Source organism: Tachysurus fulvidraco, chromosome 8 (assembly GCF_022655615.1).
Source record: "Tachysurus fulvidraco isolate hzauxx_2018 chromosome 8, HZAU_PFXX_2.0, whole genome shotgun sequence".
NCBI lineage: Eukaryota > Metazoa > Chordata > Actinopteri > Siluriformes > Bagridae > Tachysurus > Tachysurus fulvidraco.
The window spans coordinates 21335909-21356546 of record NC_062525.1 but is presented as its reverse complement, the minus strand read 5'-3'; the positions used below and the strand labels follow the sequence as shown (position 1 = coordinate 21356546).

The window sequence follows — 20638 nt, the reverse complement described above, 5'->3', positions numbered from 1 at the left end:
GCATTATGTGGCCAAAAGTATATTATCACACCCATGTCTACCTTTCTTACACTGTGTACAAATTTGGAAGCACAGAATCTTTGTATGCTGTAGTTTAAGAATTTCCCTTTCGGTGTATCTAAAATCCCCAAATTTGTTCCAGCATGACAAAGCCCCATATGCACAAATTGAACTACATGGTGTGTTAAGGTTTGTGTGTACATGATTTTTCCATAATGCTAACAAAACTTGTACTGTATTTCCAAAATTAATATAAAAAAAATTATCATTTCTTTTAAATCAGGCAAACAAAAAGGTTTTTTTTTTAATGTATTAAGCGACAAAACTGGAGAATCGATTCCAGGTATTTAGATGTTGAGATTCGGTTCACTATGAGTCGACTCCGCACTCCTCTAGCGACGCATCGGAAAGAGCTTACGCCACATCGCATCACATCGCATCGCAGAATACATCCTTTAGTTTTAATATACAGGTTATATATACATACCTACATACATATAATTAGGCAGGATGCTAAAACTGGTGTCAAAACAGCTGAGGAGTCACCCGGCTGTAAGTACATTTGATTCTCTTTGCTTTTTGAGGATTTTTTCAGTCAACCTTTTTGACATTGAAACGTCTCGAGTATTCACGGATGGTCTTTGATTTGTTTTGAAATAATGAATGAAACCGATTTCATTTTTATATACAATAAATAAATAAAATACGTTGGATTAAACAAATCAATCTGACATTTATTTTTATTTTGATTCTCACGTGTATAAGGGTCCGTGTCACAAATGTACTGTACAACCTACATACAGTATACGTATTGACTAAATGCACTGTTTATCTAATAGAGAGGCGTTTTTTTTTTTGACGTTTTTCAGCGTTATATTCCTCCTAGATTTAGACGACTGTACACCTGACTAATAACTTCCATGTTGTGCCGTATATGGACCATACAGAGATCATTGGGGAAAATGCATGTACACTGTTACTTATGTGTCCTTTGATATTTCAGTGCTAATTGATATATATATATATATATATATATATATATATATATATATATATATATATATATATATATATATATATATATATTGATATAAATAAAAAACAGCAGTAAATAAGGTAAAAAGCAGGACAATGAGGTCATCATAGAGTTAGGTTTAATATATATATATATATATATATATATATATATATATATATATATATATATATATATATATTTATTATATTTATTTATTTTACTGTACTGTAGCCTTTGAAAAACTGGAAACAATGAGATCTTCAGATTTTCCCGAAAATATTAGCTATCAAATATTAATCCAATGCCTTCTTACCAATCAGATTAAAATAATACAATTATATCCATTTTGACGGATACCCCGGACATTTCCCCGTAAGACCACGTGAGGGCAGCCTTGCACACGTGTTTGACCCCTCCATCATGCTCAACTGTTTTGTGTTTGCTTATTTGTTTATGTGCTTAGATGAAATAAGTTTCTGTATCCGTTTATATCAGCACTTGTTTGTTGTCTTATCCAAACCATAGCGTTTTTTAGTGTTTATGTTTGGCTATATGTTTATGTTGTAATAAATATTCTGCACTTTCATCCACTGTTGCCACAAAGTCACCAGGATTAAGGAGTGCCTTTATGTGCAGAATGAAGCAATAAAAATGGCATCTCACAAATTATGACTATAGAAATTTATTTTGTTTTTATTGTAGTTGATCCCTCTATTTGTATTCATCGGTGGTGGAGCAACAATGTCGATGCTCTATCTCTGTCGCCTGGCCCTCAAGAACCCAGAGTGCTCGTGAGTGCTTTAACAGTTAACTAGATCTTTAAAAAATATACTGAATTTGTTAGTGAAACCGCAGTATATATTGTGACACATCACCTATCTGAAAACTTCAGGTATCTAGTTATTTTGTCACATTTCCCATTCTTATCTATTGGCTCTATTTTACTTGTGAACCTTTTGTTAAATTTACTTCCAAAAACCATTGTAACACGAATACTGACAGACAGAAGTCAAAATATTAAAAGTGATCTGAAGAGTCCGTTTAAAGCATGGGTGATGATTTTAATTCTGGTGTTTACATGTCATGATGGTAAACTAGACACTGTAAGCTTAAGTTAGCAATGCTAGCCTGTTAGCCAAAATTTAAAAAGTTCACTTCAGGCCTAGTTTGCCTGTTGGGGAAAGAAGACTCTGTGTACTTTTTGAATTTCATCTATAATGCTTGATAACAAAGTTTATAACCACATACTGTGCACCACAGGTGGGATCGGACCAATAACCCTGAACCGTGGAACAAGCTTGGCCCTAACGATCAATACAAGGTGAAGGGGGAGGGGGGAATGGGGCATGGGGGCTTACTGATTAAACAGCACAAATTTGTCAAATTATATCCAAAGTAAATAACCTTTACACAGGTTATTATACAGTAATAAGTATTTGCACTAATGATGGTCTGAGGTGATGGTGGCAAGGAAAAACTCCCTGAAATGATATGAGGAAGAACTCGAGAAGAGCCAGACTCAGAAGGGAACCTCATCATTACACTGGATAGTAAATTATAGAAATGTAAATAATATCCTTTCTACAACAGTTTATAGTAGAGTGGACTTTTGCAACCAAGAGCTTCTGAGGAACTAATAGATCAGGTTAATTTCTGAGTTCATTACAGACTTAACACTAATTCCATCCTGCCGAAGTCTTTAAATGTTCAAGGATGAAGACCTGAGCACAAAGCTGACTGATGCAATAGCAGTTCAAAGACAGTGTGATGGCTTCTGTCACAGCAAAGTCTTTAGGACTCAGAAATGTATGTTTTGCAATTTCTTGCCAACAAGATTAGCTGCATATCATTTTGTCTGATGAACATGATTATTAATTTATAATTATAACATGAAGATGCTTGATTTTTTTAAAGGAGAAAAAAATATATTTTTAGTTGCATTTAATGTTGTGGAACATCCACAAAGCAAGTTTGTACAATAATCGCTAGATCAATACTGATAGAGCCATTTCCTCGTGAGCCTAACTTTTCTTTTGGCCCATTGAAGTTAATAAAACAAAAAGATGCAGCTTATCATGTTGTCAATAAACTGCAAAACTGTCAAGGGTGGGTGCCTCAAGGGGAAGAAAAACTAGACACAAATGCAGGGATAACCGAAACAGACACGATTTACTAACAAAATAACATAACAAAAAAAAAACCCATAAAGTTTAAAAATAATTTAAAAATTACTAACTTAAAAGTGAAAATACTATACAGCTGCTGGTTATATAATTAGAATATCATGATTTATTTCACTAATTCCATTCAAAAAATGAAACTTGTAAATTATATTCATTCATTACACACAGACTGATATATTTCAAATGTATATTTCTTTTAATTTTGATGATTATAACTGACAACTTAGGAAAATCCCAAATTCAGTATCTCAGAAAATTAGAATATTGTGAAATTCAATTCAATTTTCAATTCAATTTTATTTATAAAGCACATTTAAAATCTGCCTGAGCTGTCCAAAGTGCTGTACATAGAGATAAAAGAAAAGGAAAAATATAATATAATATAAAAATAAATAAATATAAAAGAACACATACAAATTAACAACAATTAAAAGCACAGGAAAAGAGGTGTGTTTTTAACATGGACTTAAATTCTGCAAATGTAGAAGCAGTTCTGATTGATGGTGGCAAGCTATTCCACAGCTTAGGGCCTGCTACCGCGAAAGCTCGGTCTCCCCTGCATTGCAGACGGGATTGTGGTACCAGCAAGAGTTGACCATTTTGGGATCTAAGTGATCTTGCAGGATTGTACAAAACAATCAAGTCAGATAAATATTTGGGCGCTAGATTATTGAAAAGACAACTGGTGCTAAACTCTAACCAGCAAATTGACTCAAAACACCTGCAAAGTCCTTTAAATGGTCTCTCAGTCTAGTTCTGTAGGCTACAAAATCATGGGGAAAACTGCTGATTTGACAGTTGTCCAAAAGACGACCATTGACACCTTGCACAAGGAGGGCAAGACACAAAATGTCATTGCAAAAGAGGCTGGCTGTTCACAGTGCTCTGTGTCCAAGCACATTAATAGAGAGGCAAAGGGAAGGAAAAGATGCGGTTGAAAAAATTGTACAAGCAATAGGGATAAGCGCATCCTGGAGAGGATTGTGAAACAAAACCCATTCAAAAATGTAGGGGAGATTCACAAAGAGTGGACTGCAGCTGGAGTCAGTGCTTCAAGAACCACTACGCACAGACGTATGCAAGACATAGGTTTCAGCTGTCGCATTCCTTTTGTCAAGCCACTCTTGAACAACAGACAGCGTCAGAAGCGTCTCGTCTGGACTAAAGACAAAAAGGACTGGACTGCTGCTGAGTTGTCCAAAGTTATGTTCTCTGATGAAAGTAAATTTAGCATTTCCTTTGGAAATCAGGGTCCCAGAGTCAGTGCCAAAGCTACCAGTACCTGGTTTAAGGACAATGGGATCCCTGTTCTTAATTGGCCAGCAAACTTGCCTGACCTTAACCCCATAGAAAATCTATGGGTTATTGTGAAGAGGAAGATGCGATATGCCAGACCCAACAATGCAGAAGAGCTGAAGGCCACTATCAGAGCAACCTGGGCTCCAATAACACGTGAGCAGAGCCACAGACTGATCGACTCAATGCCACACTGCACTGATGCAGTAATTCAAGCAAAAGGAGCCCCAACTAAGTATTGAGTGCTGTACATGATCATACTTTTCAGTTGGCCCAGATTTCTAAAAATCCTTTCTTTGTATTGGTTTTAAGTAATCTAATTTTCTCAGATACTGGATTTGGGATTTTCCTTAGTTGTCAGTAGTGTTAAGTTCATCAGACGAGAAGAGATGAAATATGTTCGTCAACAACCTTTTTTTTCATGACTAAGACGAGACGATGACAAGACTGCACCACTATCCAAAAACGCTGACTAAGACCAAATTAACATGCATTATTGTTGACTATGAAAGACGAGACGAAAATGTTTTGTATAAAATAAAAACTAAGATAAAATCTCTCTTCATTTCCGTCTACAATTGTCTCTGCTTTTTCATCAGCTGTTACGCCTTTAAAATATTCAGAACGAGTTCGCGGCTTCGCGCTGTTGCTCGTTACAGGTTTCATACGCCTGTGGCTGCAACACGAAACTGCTGAACAATTGTATTGTTTCCGCTAAAGAAAATAGTGCGCTCCGTCTCTACGGTTAGAATCCTGTGTGTCCACGGCAGCGCTCTGTTTTTCATGGCAACGGTGTGTTATCAAGAAATAAAATAGTGTGTGCATAGAAAGAATTCGTCCACAAGCCGCCGATTATGTCCGATTGACCGGTCTTTGCATTACGATTAAAAGCAGTATCAATAAAGTAAAAAATGTGATGTGCAGTCAAGTTCGAGTGTATGCACTGTTTGAACGAGTGTTCCCAACTTCTCACTGATACTTTTGTGATTTGCGGGGTTTTGACAAGTTTTATAGCCTTGATATTGTTTCTTATTCAAAAGTGGTGACAGAAAAAACTCAGCACCCCCAACCTGAAACCTCTTCCCCTGTCACAATCACATCATAATCAAAATAATAATTAGGCTTAAAAGCAAATGTAGCTATATATAAGGGAATCAAGTTTAACAATTACATGTAATATTGCTCCAAATATCATCAATAATGGTGTGTGCAATACCATGTATAACTTGCATTAAGTTGGTAATATATACACACACCTACAGTTTTGATCTTAGGCTTTTCATTAATCAGCATTAATGTGTTATTTTAAAAAAGACTACAATTTTTTTAGTAAAACTAGACTAAAATTGAAAGACGTTTAGTCGACTAAAACTTGACTAAGATACCTTGAGTTTTCTTTTGACTAAAACTAGATCAAAATGACGAGACTTTTATTTGACTAAAACTTGACTAACAAAAAAAAGATATGTGAATGACTAAATATGACTAAAACTAACAAGGACATTTGGCACAAGACTAAGACTAAGACTAAATTATAAATAGGTGATGGAATTAACACTAGTTATCAGTTATAATCATCAAAATGAAAAGAAATAAACATTTGAAATATATCAGTCTGTGTGCAATAAATGAATATAATATACAAGTTTCACTTTTTGAATGGAATTAGTGAAATAAATCAACTTTTTGATGATATTCTAATTATATGACCAGCACCTGTACAGTATATCGATCCCTATTAATAATGGGATGATATGAATGAAGAATTTTATTTTGCAGCAGCAAACAATTCTGCCTATACCTGAGAGAGATTGTATGAAGATGGAAAAATCAAGAATATAAATAAATCGAAATCTTAGCATTTAGCTCAGTATCCCGTCGCTGGGTCAATCTTGTGATTGTCCAGATCTCTCCACACTAGTAGTCAGTTGTGTGGTTCGATGAAGTAACCGTCTTCGGGTTGTCCATGGACCAGGTCAATCAGAGATCAATCCTGAGACTGGCACACAGATGAACTTCCAAAAATGTGTGGTGGTAAAAGCAAAGAAGTAAAGAAAGAATTTTATTTTGCTGAAGCAAAAATCCATCTTCCATACAATGCAAAATCTACATGGTGAAGGCAAATTCTAGTGTTTTTGCTCTCCCTTTTGTACCCCAGGTACTGTATGTGTGTGTGTTTGTGTTTTATCACCTCAACAAGGCCACATTCCATTTTCAGTTCTTATCGAACACCTGCACACATACTCCCCTAAAGTTCCCAAAACAGTTGGAAAAAGGGCCACTTGTTCTTTCGCCCTAGTCTGACACACAGAATATTGTAAAAGCAAATACAATTATATTAAAACACTCATGATATTTAAAATTTCCACTACACTACTGAGTCAGTTCCTCTAATTGTTATTTGCAGACCTCCTGGACCATATTGTTAATTTGCAGATTTAATTTCAAACCTAGTTGTTTCTTTATACCTTTACACCTTTATACCTTTGGCAGACGCCCTTATCCAGAGCGAGTTACATTATGTCATTTTTTTTATACAGCTGAGCAATTGAGGGATAAGGGCCTGGCTCAAGGGCCCAACAGTGGCAGCTTGGTGGAACTGGGATCAAACTCACAACCTTCCGATTGGTAGCCCAACAATGCTGTTACAACAATAACCTATGCTGTGAAGCCACATACCATAGACAAAGCAGTAATTGTTCGTTACATTAATATTCATTTTGATAAGGTAGAAGATCCTCTGAGAACAGCAGTTGTTTCCATCTTAGGTCACACTCTTGATCTTGTTCTAACCCTTGGATTAAATATAAACAATATAGTCACAGTACCTCAATCAGAAGCCATCTCAGATGCGCTTAGGACATGATATTTGCAATTTTCCACGTGACCATGTTAAACGTACATTTATGTCTGCTACTGCAGAAAGTTTTACCAATAGCCTCCCAGAATTATCATCCATGACTGGATCACTATCTGACCCACAGAACTTGATCAGGCGACTGATATTTAGAGTCAGTGTTTCAATACGCGCTACACATCACATTGAAACACATCATAGCACAGAGTCAGCATTAGTTAAAGTTGTAAATGACCTATTACTGGCCTTGGATGAGGGTGTGTCACTTTGCTGGTGTTGCTTGATCTTAGTGTAGCTCTTGACCATGATAGGCTAGAACATGTTCTTGGTGTTAATAGCCCTCTCCTGGCTCAGGTCTTATTTGATGGATTGCTATCAGTTTGTAGATCTAAATGGTAGCTACTCTAAACAAACGAAAGTAATGTTCAGTGTTCCGCATGGTTCTGTTTTAGGCCCATTGCTTTGCTCCCTATGTATAATACCCCTTGGTGCAATTATTCGTAAATATGGTATTAGCTTCAACTGTTATGCTGATGACATGCAGCGATATGTTTCAGCTAAGTCAGATGTGAGTCAGCAGCTTAATAAGATTGTGTGAGGGATGTCAGACAGTTGATGCTTACTAACTTCTTCCTGCTTAACTCTGAAAAGACAGAAGTATTGTAATAGGACCACAGGCAGACAAAAGTAAGCTTTCTGATTCCAGAGTAACTCTGGATGGTCTTTCTATTAGATCATGTGCAGCAGTAAAAGACCTTGGTGTGATTATTGACCTATTATTGTCTCTCATTTGAAGCTCACATAAATAATATTACAAGGATAGTCTTCGTTCATCTCAGAAACATTGCTAAGATAAGAAATATGATGTCATTACATGATGCATAAACACTAGTTCATGCATTTATTACCAATAGGTTAGATTATTGTAATGCTTTACTGTCTGGATGTTACAGTAGGAGCATAAACAAGCTCTAGTTAGTCTAGAATGCAGTGGCTAGAGTCCTAACTAGAACCAAAAGATATGAACACATCACCCTTATCTTATCCACACTGCATTGGCTTCCAGTCAGATTTTGCATTAATTATAACATTTACATTTACATTTACAACATTTGGCAGTTGCCCTTATCCAGTGCAAAAAGAAGTGCTACAAAAAGGGAAGGAAGTGCTTAGTTGAAGTGTTTCATGAATAAATAGGCCTTCAACCATCGTTTGAAAATAGCCAGTGACTCAGCTGTCCGGACGCCTAGGGGAAGTTCATTCCATCACCTTCGTGACAGAACAGAAAAGAGTTTTTTAGTATACTTGCCTCTTACCCTGAGATATCTTGGAACCAGTCGAGCAGTGCTGGTAGATTGGGAGGTGCAGGGTGCAGTGTGAGGAACAATGAGGGCTATGAAGTAAGAGGGAGCTGGTCCATTTTTGGCTTTGTTGGCCAGCATCAGTATTTTGAATCTGATGCATGCAGATAAACGCATTATAAAATACTATTACTATCCTATAAATCACTTAACCCTCTGGGGTCTAAGGGTATTTTTGGGCCTGGAGAAGTTTTGTCATACCCTGACATTTGTGCTTTTTTCAGTTGCTTATGAAGATATAAATGGCTAAAGTCTAATATCACTGTAATCAGCACAAACTGGACTACAATAAAATGTGAGCAGCATGTATGTACATGATTGTGTTTTTGAGAAAACAATGTTCATGCATGGTTAGTGAAAAATGAAACATTATAAATCACTTGAATAAGGCTATAAAACACATACAGAACATTGGTTCACAGGACTTTTGAGAACTGGATCTTGTATCCTAGTGTTTTTGTTTCAAAATTATGTGAAAATCATCTTGTTTACTCGCTCACAGAAAACAATATATTGATTTAAATTTTCTAAGACACTTTTTGTTTGAAAAGGGCATATGCAAGTAGGCGTCAACTATCATGCATATTAATGTAATTCACACCTGAGAAGACAAAGGACGGCATAATGAGCTGCATAATGAGCCTTTCAGGTAAGTGTGTGACTGAGAGAGGAGTTACAAGAAAGAATGTGAAGACAAAATAAATGTGTATATCTGGTGTTTGTAGTTTATTTCGAATATTTAACTAGTGCAAACAATGCCAGACAAGAGATAAGTACTAAAAAAATCCTAAAATCCACATAAAGTGCATGTGTGCCAGACAAGAGACCGAGCAAACAGACACTACTACAGTACAAGACAGATGCTTAAAATAAATAATAAAGTAACAATATATATACAAGTAACAATATTGTAAATGACCAACACAATATGGCTCTGTTAAAATCTTTAATGGAATCTTTAATGGGATCTTTTTTAATCTGTTAATCTTTTAATGGAATCTGTTAAAAGTTGGTGCTTCTTATAGCATTGTTTGGGGGCGTTGATCTTGTTTGCATAGCCCACGTCAGGTAATTTCCATATGAATGGCGGGCACGCGGTAGGTGGGATCACATTAGCACTAATGAGGTCGAGCCAGAAAAACTGTACCTCTCTTTACTTACATACAGATTACACAAAAGGACAATATTTGCTTACGATTTTAATTACCTCATTTAAAATAGACATTTCAGGCTTTCGTTAGACATATGTATCATGTTCGTGTGATAAGTATTGGCGGAGTTATCAATTCATGTTTGTAACGTGTTTCAGGAAGATGGTCAAGGAGGATACAATATGGTTCTATTTAAATTTTGTAGCCCGACTAATCCTAGTACATGGACACCAGAGACAGCGGTGTTCATGTATACAACCAGCAGAAGTTAGTACAATACAGAAATCAACCAACATGCACGATGTGTTGGAAGGGCTTGGCAACCTCAGCTTGCTGCGGAAACCAGGCCTCCCGTCCTCCGATTCGCCTGATATCGGGGACCTGGAGAGTGGATGAGGACCAGGAGAGTGAGCACCAAAAGCGTTGCTCAAGGAAGCTTCTACCAATATAACCACTCTCTATATACTCTCTCAGTTGCCAATCTAGCCTCTCTGATCTTGTTCCCAAAACAGCCAACCTGAGCTGTCCCTCTGATTTGCTCAATCATGATCCTGTCCTTGTTCATCACTCCTAAAGAGAATGTCCATCTCTGCCTTATGTTTTTTCCTCACTGCTACAGTCTCTAACTCATTTAATAATATACAGTGATCAGCCATAAGATTAAAATGTCTTGCCTAATTTTGTGTAGTTCTAAATTGTGCTGCCAAAATTGCATGTGACCCATTGAGGCAATGACTCCATAAAACCTCTAAAGGTATACTGTGTTCTTTGGCACCAAGACATTAAAAGCAGATTCTTTTAAGACCTGTTAGTTGTGAGCTGGGGCCTCCATGGATCAGGTTAGTTTGTACAACACATCTCACAGATGCATGATTGGATTGAGATCTTTTGAAATTGGAGGCTTCCAATTTCATCTTCATCACTCCTGAGCAATTTTTGCAGTGCGGGTAGGTGCATTATTTTACTGAAAGAGTTCAATGAGTTAAAGAATACTACTGCCATGAAAGAGTGTAATACAAGTAAAAGTAATGGTGTCAAAGGAACATCTACTGAATGTCAGGAACAAAGGTTCCCTACTGATTATTGACCAGAGAGTCACACTGCCTTTGCCCTCTTGCTTGGTTGGAACCTGTCCTGCAATCCTATCACCTGCCCACTGGATCTGACACATTCCACAATAGTCCAGACTACCTTACAAGACCTACTGACCTTCATCACGTCAATCATCAATAGTTTCATAACATCTGGCCATGTACCAACTACCTTCAAGAAAGTAGGGTTATTCCCATCCTAAAGAAACCTGCTGTGGATTGTACAGATATCAGCAACTACAGACCAGAATTCTCTCTTTTATTTCCTTAATCCTTGAATGCACTCTTTACAATCTTTACTATATCTCACACAGAACAACACACAAAATCCCAACCAGTCTGGCTTCAAAGTGGTGAATTCCATAGAGACAACCTATTTGGCTGTCAATGACAAACTCCATGCTGCTAGATCAGCTAAACTGTCATACATCATCATCCTGGACAATACCAACATCATGGATATATTACAAATCCTTGCAATACTATGCCTAAGACGAGAGGCCTGCACAATACTAGCACTTCTTACCAGCACTACACGTTTTCAGAAAAAGGGGAGGCAGTTTATGCATAAGCAAAAGCAGGGCACTCGTGCAGGGGCTTGTGCCAAGCATAGACCTTTCATTATGCTGCTGACATCAATCCTGCTGACAAATGTTTGCTCACTTGGAAGCAAACTGGATTGTATCAGGTTGGAGTTAAAATGGGAGGTGAGAGACTAATGTGTCTTTATCTTTACTGAGACCTGGTTGGATGACAATGTTACAGAAAGTGCCATTGGCATGGAGGGACTAACAACTTTTTTGCATATACTGTAGAAGTGTTGCTTTCTGAGTGCAATTTGATCTCTGAAAATGATCCAAAATGCAGAAGAATGCTTTTTTCAACCTTCCAAAGTTCTCAGATTTCATTTGTTGGGAGCAGGAGAAATGGGAAAGCAAGGATTTGAGTGACTTTAACAAAGGCCAAATTGTGATGGCTAGATCGGCTAGACATTAGAACATCAGAGATACAGATGGTCTTTTCTCCCTGTTGCTATTAGACTGTACAATCAAAGCTGCTCCCAGTGAATCAATCACCATAATTACACACTGTTATTACCTGTAATACTGACAATAACAAAGTATTCTAAATAACATGTGCAATAACAGAATTTTTGAAAAACGTGCAATATTACCTGTGTGCAATATGTCTGTTCATGTACCTACTACTCATGGTCTCTTTTTATACATTTTGTTGTGTATATACTGTATATAATATAATATAATATAATATAATATAATATATTATATTATATTATGTCTCTATTCTTTTATATATTTGCATTTCTTTCTCTTTGCTGCTGTAACAAAGAAATTTCCCCATTGTGGGACGAATAAAGGTGTATCTTATCTCTTATCTTAAATAGCCTACACCTTTTGTACTATGGCGCGAGACCATTAAGCGCTTTATAGGTTAATTATAGTATTATATAATCAATGCGAAACTGGAAGCCAATGCAATCAGGATAAGATCGGGGTGATATTTTCATAACTTCTAGTTCAAGTTAGGACTCTAGCTGCTGCATTCTGGACTGGATTCTGCTGCATTCTGGACTGCAACTGGAGCTTGTTTTTCTCCTACTGAAACATGCAGAAAGTAAAGCATTATAATAATTCAACCTAGAGGTAACAATTGCATGAACTAGTGTTAGCAAGGCTACCCTTGTGGTATTATTTATGTGAGCTTCAAATGAGAGACCTGTATCAATAATCACACCAAGGTCTATGATGTAATCAGAAAGCTTACTTTCTGTGGATCTAAAAAAAAGCACTTCTGTCTTTTCAGAGTTAAGCAGGAGGAAGTTACTAAGCATCCACTGTCTAATGTCCTTCACACAATCTTCAATCTTATTAAGCTAGTGTCTCACATCTGGCTTAGCTGAAACATATAGCTGTGTGTCATCAGCACAAGTGAAAGCCAATACCATGTTTATGAATAATTGCACCAATGGGCAGCATATATAGGGAGAAAAGCAATGGGCCTAAAACAGAACCTTGTGGAACACTGAACATTACCTTGGTTTGTTTAGAGTGGTCACCATTTAGTTTTACAAACTGATATCCATCTGTCAAATAAGACCCTGATCCAGGAGATTGTTGTCCCTTTAACACCAACAACATGTTTTAGCCTATCAAGTAGAATAGGATGGTCAATGGTATCAAAAGCTGCACTAAGATCAAGTAATACTAGCAACGAGACACAACCCTGATCATAGCACAGACAGTGCTGGTTAAAGTTGTAAATGACCTGTTACTGGCCATTTACAACTTTAACCAGTGCTGTCTCTGTGCTATGATGAAGCCAAAATCCTGACTGATACATTTCATGAATATTATTCCTATGTAGGTATGAGCATAACTGCTGAGCAACAACCTTTTCTAGGATCTTTGAGATAAAAGGGAGGTTTGATATTGGCCTATAGATGGAAAGCTGGGTTGGGTCTTTTAATCAAAGGTTTGATTACTGCTAGCTTAAAAGATTTCGGCACATAGCCAGTGCTAAGAGAAGTTTTATCTTTAGAATGGTTTGGATAGCTACTGGTAGAAACACAGTGAAAATAAGTCTCTTGAAGGGGATTAAAATGGTCTAAATACTGATCAAAAACAGAAATATTATCTACTGTATGGCATTATCTATCAAATTGTATGGTATAATGGTCAATTTTATTGTAATGAGATCCACTTCACTTCACTTATCAGTGCTACAGTACTAATGTTATAGCTAATCAGTGAAAACTACCCTGTGAAGAGTTTTATGTTTTGGGAGCCTAATAACCTTTTTATTTTTTATTTTTTCTGTTTAATAAAGGAGTTTCCTTCATTTGAGTACACTCTTCTGGCATCTTCTTTGTTAACTGCTTCCTCCTTTTTTGATTCTGCAACAGAAATAATGATCTAGTAAAATGATCTAGTAAAATGCTGTAACAACTGCTTCCTATAAATAATCCTTACTGTATGTAACTGCAAATGTAACCTTGTTTTCCTGGTTACTGATCATATAATATATACAAACAGATCTGCAGATAAAAATGTGTGTTTGTTATAACCTCAAGGACATCAAATTATTCTTAATGATGAAGCAAATATACGATTTTCCTTTCCACAGCTTTTCACGGTGAACATGGACTACAGCAAGCTGAAAAAGGACAGGCCTGACTTCTAAGACTGTCCTGGGTTAATATACTGTAAATGTCAAAGCGAGAAAGCCAAGAGATGCTGAGCTGCACATCATTTGTGAGAAAGAAATGGAACATCCATGATGCTTCCGTACACACAGTACACATTCATGTAGAAACACTATGCTTTTTTGTGCTTTATTATTAATTTAAATAAATGTATTTATGATGATTCTTAAACAGAAATGGTTCAAATTATATTGGTTGATATTGTTTTTACACAGTGATTTAATATTTTTCTGTATGTATTGGCTAGGCTCCCATGTGTAACATGCTATCACATGAGAAATAAATGTTAAGATTTATTGAATATAATTATGTGTAAATTATATATTTATTTTACTATATGAATGTTATTCAATCTCCCGCTCCATCCTTCCCTCACTCGTAAACGAGACCCCAAGATACTTAAACTCAGCAAGCTGGCGAGGGTATAGAGATGGTCCAGTGTTCCACAACCGGGACAAAACCCGCATTGTTCCTCCTGAATCCGAGGTTTGACTATCGGCCGAATTCTCCTCTCCAGTACCCTGGCATAGACTTTTCCGGGGAGGCTGAGGAGTGTGTTCCAACTATAGGGGGATCACACTCCTCAGCCTCCCCGGAAAAGTCTATGCCAGGGTACTGGAGAGGAGAATTCGTACTGGACCACCACCCCAGTCTGCCGGTCCAGAGGCACTGTCCCCAACCTCCATGCGATGTTGCAGAGGCGTGTCAACCAAGACAGCCCCACAACATCCAGAGACTTGAGGTACTCAGGGCGGATCTCATCCACCCCCGGTGCCTTGCCACTGAGGAGCTTCTCAACTACCTCAGTGACCTCAGCTTGGGGAATCGACGAGTCCACAACTGAGCCCCTGCCCTCTGCTTCCTCAGTGGAAGACATGTCGGTGGGGTTTAGGAGAACCTCGAAGTATTCCTTCCACCGTCCGAGGATGTCACCAGTCGAAGTCAGCAGATTCCCACTCCCACTGTAAACAGTGTGAGCAGGGCACTGCTTCCCCCTCCTGAGGCGCCGGACGGTTTGCCAGAATTTCTTCGAGGCCAACCGATAGTCCTTCTCCATGGCCTCACCGAACTCCTCCCAGACCCGAGTTTTTGCCTCCGTAACCAACCGGGCTGAAGCTCGCTTGGCCCTTCGGTACCTATCAGCTGCCTCCGGAGTCCCCCGAGCCAACCAGGCTCGATAGGACTCCGGCTTCAGCTTGATGGCATCCCTTACTTCCAGGGTCCACCACCGGGTTCGGGGATTGCCACCACGACAGGCACTGGAGACCTTACGGCCACAGCTCCGAGCGGCCGCGTCGACAATGGAGGTGGAGAACATGGTCCACTCTGACTCAATGTCTCCAACCTCCCTCGGGATCTGATTGAAGCTATGCCGGAGGTGGGAGTTGAAGATCTCTCTGACCGGAGACTCTGTCAAACGTTCCCAGCAGACCCTCACAGTACGTTTGGGTCTGCCAAGTCTGTCCAACTTCCTCCCCCGCCATGGGATCCAACTCACCACCAGGTGGTGATCAGTTGACAGCACCGCCCCTCTCTTTACCCGAGTGTCCAAGACATACGGCCGGAGGTCAGATGAAACAACCACAAACTCGATCATCGACTTCCGACCTAGGGTGTCCTGGTGCCATGTGTACTGATGGACACCCTTATGCTTGAACATGGTGTTCGTTATGGACAAACTGTGACTAGCACAGAAGTCCAATAACAGAACACCACTCGGGTTCAGGTCGGGGGGGCCGTTCCTCCCAATCACGCCCCTCCAGGTGTCACTGTCGCTGCCCACGTGAGCGTTGAAGTCCCCCAGTAGAACGACGGAGTCCCTGGTCGGAGCACTTTCCAGCACCCCTTCCAGACACGCCAAGAAGGTCGGGTACTCTACACTGCCATTTGGCCCATAAGCACAAATAACCATGAGAGACCTATCCCCGACCCAAAGGCGCAGGGAAACGACCCTCTCGTTCACCCGGGTGAACTCCAACACATGGTTGCTGAGCTGGGGGGCAATGAGCAAGCCCACACCAGCCCGTCGCCTCTCACCATGGACAACTCCAGAGTAGTAGAGAGTCCAGCCTCTCTCAAGGAGTTGGATTCCAGAGCCCAAGCTGTGTGTGGAGGTGAGCCCAACTATATCTAGTCGGTATCTCTCAACCTCCCGCACCAGCTCAGGCTCCTTCCCCCCCAGCGAGGTGACATTCCATGTCCCTAGTGCCAGATTCCGTGTCTGGGGATTTAGTCGCCGAGGCCCCTGCCTTTGACTGCCACCCATTCCACATTGCACCGGCCCCTTACGGTTTCTCCAGCAGGAGATCGGCCCCACGTCGCTCTTTCGGGCTGAGCCCGGCCGGGCCCTGTGGGGCAAGACCCAGCCACCAGGCGCTTGCATGCGAGCCCCAACCCCGGGCCTGGCTCCAGGGCGGGGCCCCGGTTGCGCCTTACCGGGCGACGTCACAGACCTTGATTTTAATTTACTCATAAGGGTTTTTTGAACCGCTCTTTGTCTGGCCTGTCACCCAGGAACTTTTTGCCTTGGGAGACCCTACCAGGGGCAAAAAGCCCCAGACAACATAGCTCCTAGGATCATTCAGGCATGCAAACCCCTCCACCACAATAAGGTGGCGGTTCAAGGAGGGGCGGGAGATCGACAGGCGGATTGGTGTATCTTCTGCAGTGATGCGGTTGATATACCAATCTGTTGTGGTGAAGAAAGAGCTGAGCCACAAGGCGAAGCTCTCTATTTACCGGACAATCTATGTTCCTACCCTCACGTATGGTCATGAGCTTTGGGTCATGACCGAAAGGACGAGATACCGGATACAGTCGGCCGAAATGAGTTTCCTCCGCAGGGTGGCTGGGCGCTCCCTTAGAGATAGGGTGAGGAGCTCGGTCACTCAGGAGGAGCTCAGTAGAGCCGCTGCTCCTCCACATCGAGAGGAGTCAGCTGAGGTGGCTCAGGCATCTGTTTCGGATGCCTCCTGGACGCCTCCCTGGGGAGGTGTTCCGGGCATGTCCAACCGGAAGGAGGCCCCGGGGCAGACCTAGGACACTCTGGAGGGACTATGTCTCTCGGCTGGCCTGGGAACGCCTTGGTATTCCCCCGAAAGAGCTGGAGGAAGTGTCTGGGGAGAGGGAAGTCTGGGCATCCCTGCTTAGACTGCTGCCCCCGTGACCCAGCCCTGGATAAGCAGTAGAAGAAGAAGAAGAAGATGTTATTCACTATTTAAATATTTGTTTTTCTGTAATACAATGCTGCCTAAAATAAAGATGATTAAAAAAGGACTGTGTTTTATTTAACAGACTAAAAGAAGGGTGTAGCTGAAGTAATTCATTCATTTCTTTATTCATTTTCTTTCTGTATTTCCTGGTGAGGGTCATGCTGGTCACAGGCTGAGAAGATCATTCTAGATGCATTTATCTCTAGCCAAAAGATTTAAGATCACTTTCCACAGTTCTTGTCCATAGGTTAAAACAAAAAGTGGTAAAAAAGAGAGCTTTATATTTGCATGCATTTTATTAATGTATTTATTTATTTACCTTTATTTTTCCAGGAAGTCTCATTGAGATTAAAATCTCTTTTACAAGAGAGACCTGGCCAAGGTAGCAGCCATACAGTTTGACAACATATTAAAATACAGCAAGTACAAAAATAAAAAGTAATACAACAAATACAATCACATGCATTCATTACCACATTGGTACAGCAACAGTTGTTTTTTTACTTTAGAGAAATTAAGTCAGAAATTAAAACAGTTTAGTCAGAAAATAGTCAGTCAAAATATGCAAAATCATGGAAAGGTTATGTTAAAGGGATACATTTCTTGAATGCATTGGTATTATTTACCAAAATGATTTCATATTTCTATTAAGTTTTAACCAGGTTTCCCCATGCAACTTTTATCTCTTTAAATAATGTAATTTTTTGTTGAAGAGCTGTCAGCTGATTGCCATTTGGCATTAGGTCTTCATTCATGTAGTTGTTGATCAAGGGTGTGTTTTGCCTCCATATTATGTGTGCTTGGTTATGTTCCCTTTCGAGGGAACTCGACGCTGCGTCAGGGCTGACATTAAGCTCTGTGTGCACACACGCCATATTAATGGCTCGGAAAGGACACGTGACGAAGTGATTACGCATCAGCAAGTCCATATAAAGGCATCTATGCCATGCTGCTCCAGCTTTCTTTGTCTTCAGGAGTCTATGTGTGTCTTTTGTCACTGTCTGTCAAGTGCAGGGAGAGAAAAATAAATAGGGAAATCTAGGCGAGGGACATAAAATATGTTACAGGCCAAGCATTTTAAGAAATGCGTGCATCCGTTTATCACGGGAACGACACGCACTCTCTTTGTGTTGTTTGTTTGGGAGAGGGAGCCGGCTGCGTGCATTGTGAGGGTTTCCCTCTGCGCACTCTCCGATCAGTTCAACCAATCAACAATCAGTTGCGCCTGTGGTTTGGTCCTGCGTCCGCCGAGGTGGCGCGGCGGCTCCGATCATGGGGTTCTCAGGCCGAGTTAGCGGAGGCGGAGCAAGAGACGGGTGTTTCCCTTTCTCTTGCCCTCTCCCCTGACTCCATTTGCTCGGTTTCGGGAGCTCGCGCTGCGATTTCTCTCAACCCGGAAGAGATCATGCTGCTTTCCGCATCGGGCTGATGTGTGCGGGGACGGGCTTTCCCCCTCGGCAAAGCCGACAAATGAGAAAGAACAATCAGTCGCGTTCGAGGAGCTCCTGTGGGTAGGTTGAATTTGGATTGGCCTGAAGAGGAAGTTAGTGTCGTCCGTTCTGAGCTAGACGACCGCTGTTTGACTTCAGGCCACAGGCCACCTGCACGCAGGCGACTGCCGTTTTTTCCTGACCTCCATGCTGAGGTGTCGAGGTCTTGGAAGAATCCATTTTCAGCACGTGTTTTTAATCCAGCCATGTCTAATTATTCAGCCATTATAGGGCTTGAAAGCCATGGCTATGGGGTGATGCCTAGGGTTGAAGGGACGCTCGCGGGCTATCTCTCACCTACATCGCCCGCATGGAGGAGACCTGCTTTTCCCTCCAAGCCCTGTAGGACCACTTCAGCCCTTGTGGGCAAGGCTTATATGGAAGCAGGCCAAGCAGGTACGGCTCTGCACACCATGGCCGTTTTGCAGGCCTACCAGGCTGACCTGTTGGCAGAGCTTGACGGTGGTGAGGGATTGGGACCTCAGGCGATACCTGAGCTCTGCCGAGCCACTGACCTTGCGCTCCGTACCAAGAAGCAGACGGCCCGCTCCATAGGCCGTTCAATGGCTGTGCTAGTTGCCATGGTGAGGCACCTGTGGTTCAATCTAACGGATATAAAGGATAAGGATAAATCCTTTCTCCTGGACGCCCCAGTTTCGCCTCAGGGTTTGACCGGCGACGCAGTGAATACTGTCGTCGACAGACACCAGGAGGTGAAACGCCATTCTCCTGATGGGAACCTCCCATGGAGTGCTGTTCAGGAGGGAGGACAGTGAACCAACTCAAGAGGGCCAACGAAGGGCAACTAGGAGTAGGTTGACCCGGTCGTGGCACACTCTGGCTAGGGCTTGCGGGAGCAGAGCTACCAGTGGAAGGCACACTGACGGAGCCTCGGCCACGTCCACACCAATGTCACGCCGTGGGGGTGGAGACATTCATGACATTTACGCCACTCCCCGGGCCTCAGCACCTGCCTCGACAGGGAGTCTGCCTCCCTATTTACATGCCCTGGGATGAAAATTGCTCTCAGCGAAAGGAACCTGGTCTCTGCCCAGAGCAGAATCTGCTGTGCCAACCTAAAACGGGGGCACAAATGCAGACCGCCCTGATGATTGATATGGGGAAACATTGATATGGGGATTGATACGCAGTGCTGTCTGTGCGTACTAAGACATGGCAGCCCCTGAGGCATGGAATAAAGTGTTAGAAACACAGTTTATGTGCCATGAGAGATAGGGGCCCTCCCATAAACCCTGGGCAGAATGGCCATCCTAGGCCGCTCCCTATCCCGAAAGCGATGCGCCCGTCGAAAGAGTCCTGTGATGGTGACACGCCCCTAGAGTGGGACCCAAGGCCAGAAACCGGGGTCTTTTCCACATAAGAAGGGTACGAAGCCCACAGCACGTAACCCTTATAACCCTGAGGGGATGTCTGTGAGGATGAAAGCCCACACACCTGAGCCAGAGCTGGAATGGCCTCATGTGGAGCAGAACCAAAGGGATAACGTTGGCTGCTGCCGACATAAGGCTGGGCACCCTCTGTGCCTCGGCCTAGCCGAATAGTTTCACTGCTGACAAGATGGAAGCCAACTGAGCGGGAGACAGATGTGCCCGCATCATGGTGGAGTCCCAAACTAGCCGCAGAAAGGTGGTTCTCTGAAAAGGAGAAAGCAAACACTTTTCTGGGTCCAAACTGAGGCCTAGAGACCTCATATGGGCAAGCACAGCATCTCGATGACTGGCTGCCCTAGCCTTCG

General features: G+C 41.3%; 1 protein-coding gene across 1 annotated transcript; it reads left to right on the top strand.

The window, feature by feature from the left end:
• Positions 1 to 377: 377 nt before the first annotated feature.
• Positions 378 to 14450, top strand: ndufa4b (NDUFA4 mitochondrial complex associated b). Its single transcript, XM_027159018.2, has 4 exons — positions 378 to 552; positions 1721 to 1809; positions 2279 to 2339; positions 14102 to 14450. The coding sequence occupies exons 1-4, from the start codon at positions 511 to 513 to the stop codon at positions 14156 to 14158; spliced, it is 249 nt and encodes an 82-aa protein (XP_027014819.1). The 5' UTR covers positions 378 to 510; the 3' UTR covers positions 14159 to 14450.
• Positions 14451 to 20638: the final 6188 nt, after the last annotated feature.

What these genes read in the sequence shown, in the direction of transcription:
- ndufa4b (XM_027159018.2), top strand. Translation starts at nt 511, where the DNA reads ATGCTAAAACTGGTGTCAAAACAGCTGAGGAGTCACCCGGCT. An exon ending in CTCAAGAACCCAGAGTGCTC is followed by an intron (nt 1,810 to 2,278) that starts GTGAGTGCTTTA and finishes TGTGCACCACAG; the next exon opens with GTGGGATCGGACCAATAACC. An exon ending in GCCCTAACGATCAATACAAG is followed by an intron (nt 2,340 to 14,101) that starts GTGAAGGGGGAG and finishes TCCTTTCCACAG; the next exon opens with CTTTTCACGGTGAACATGGA.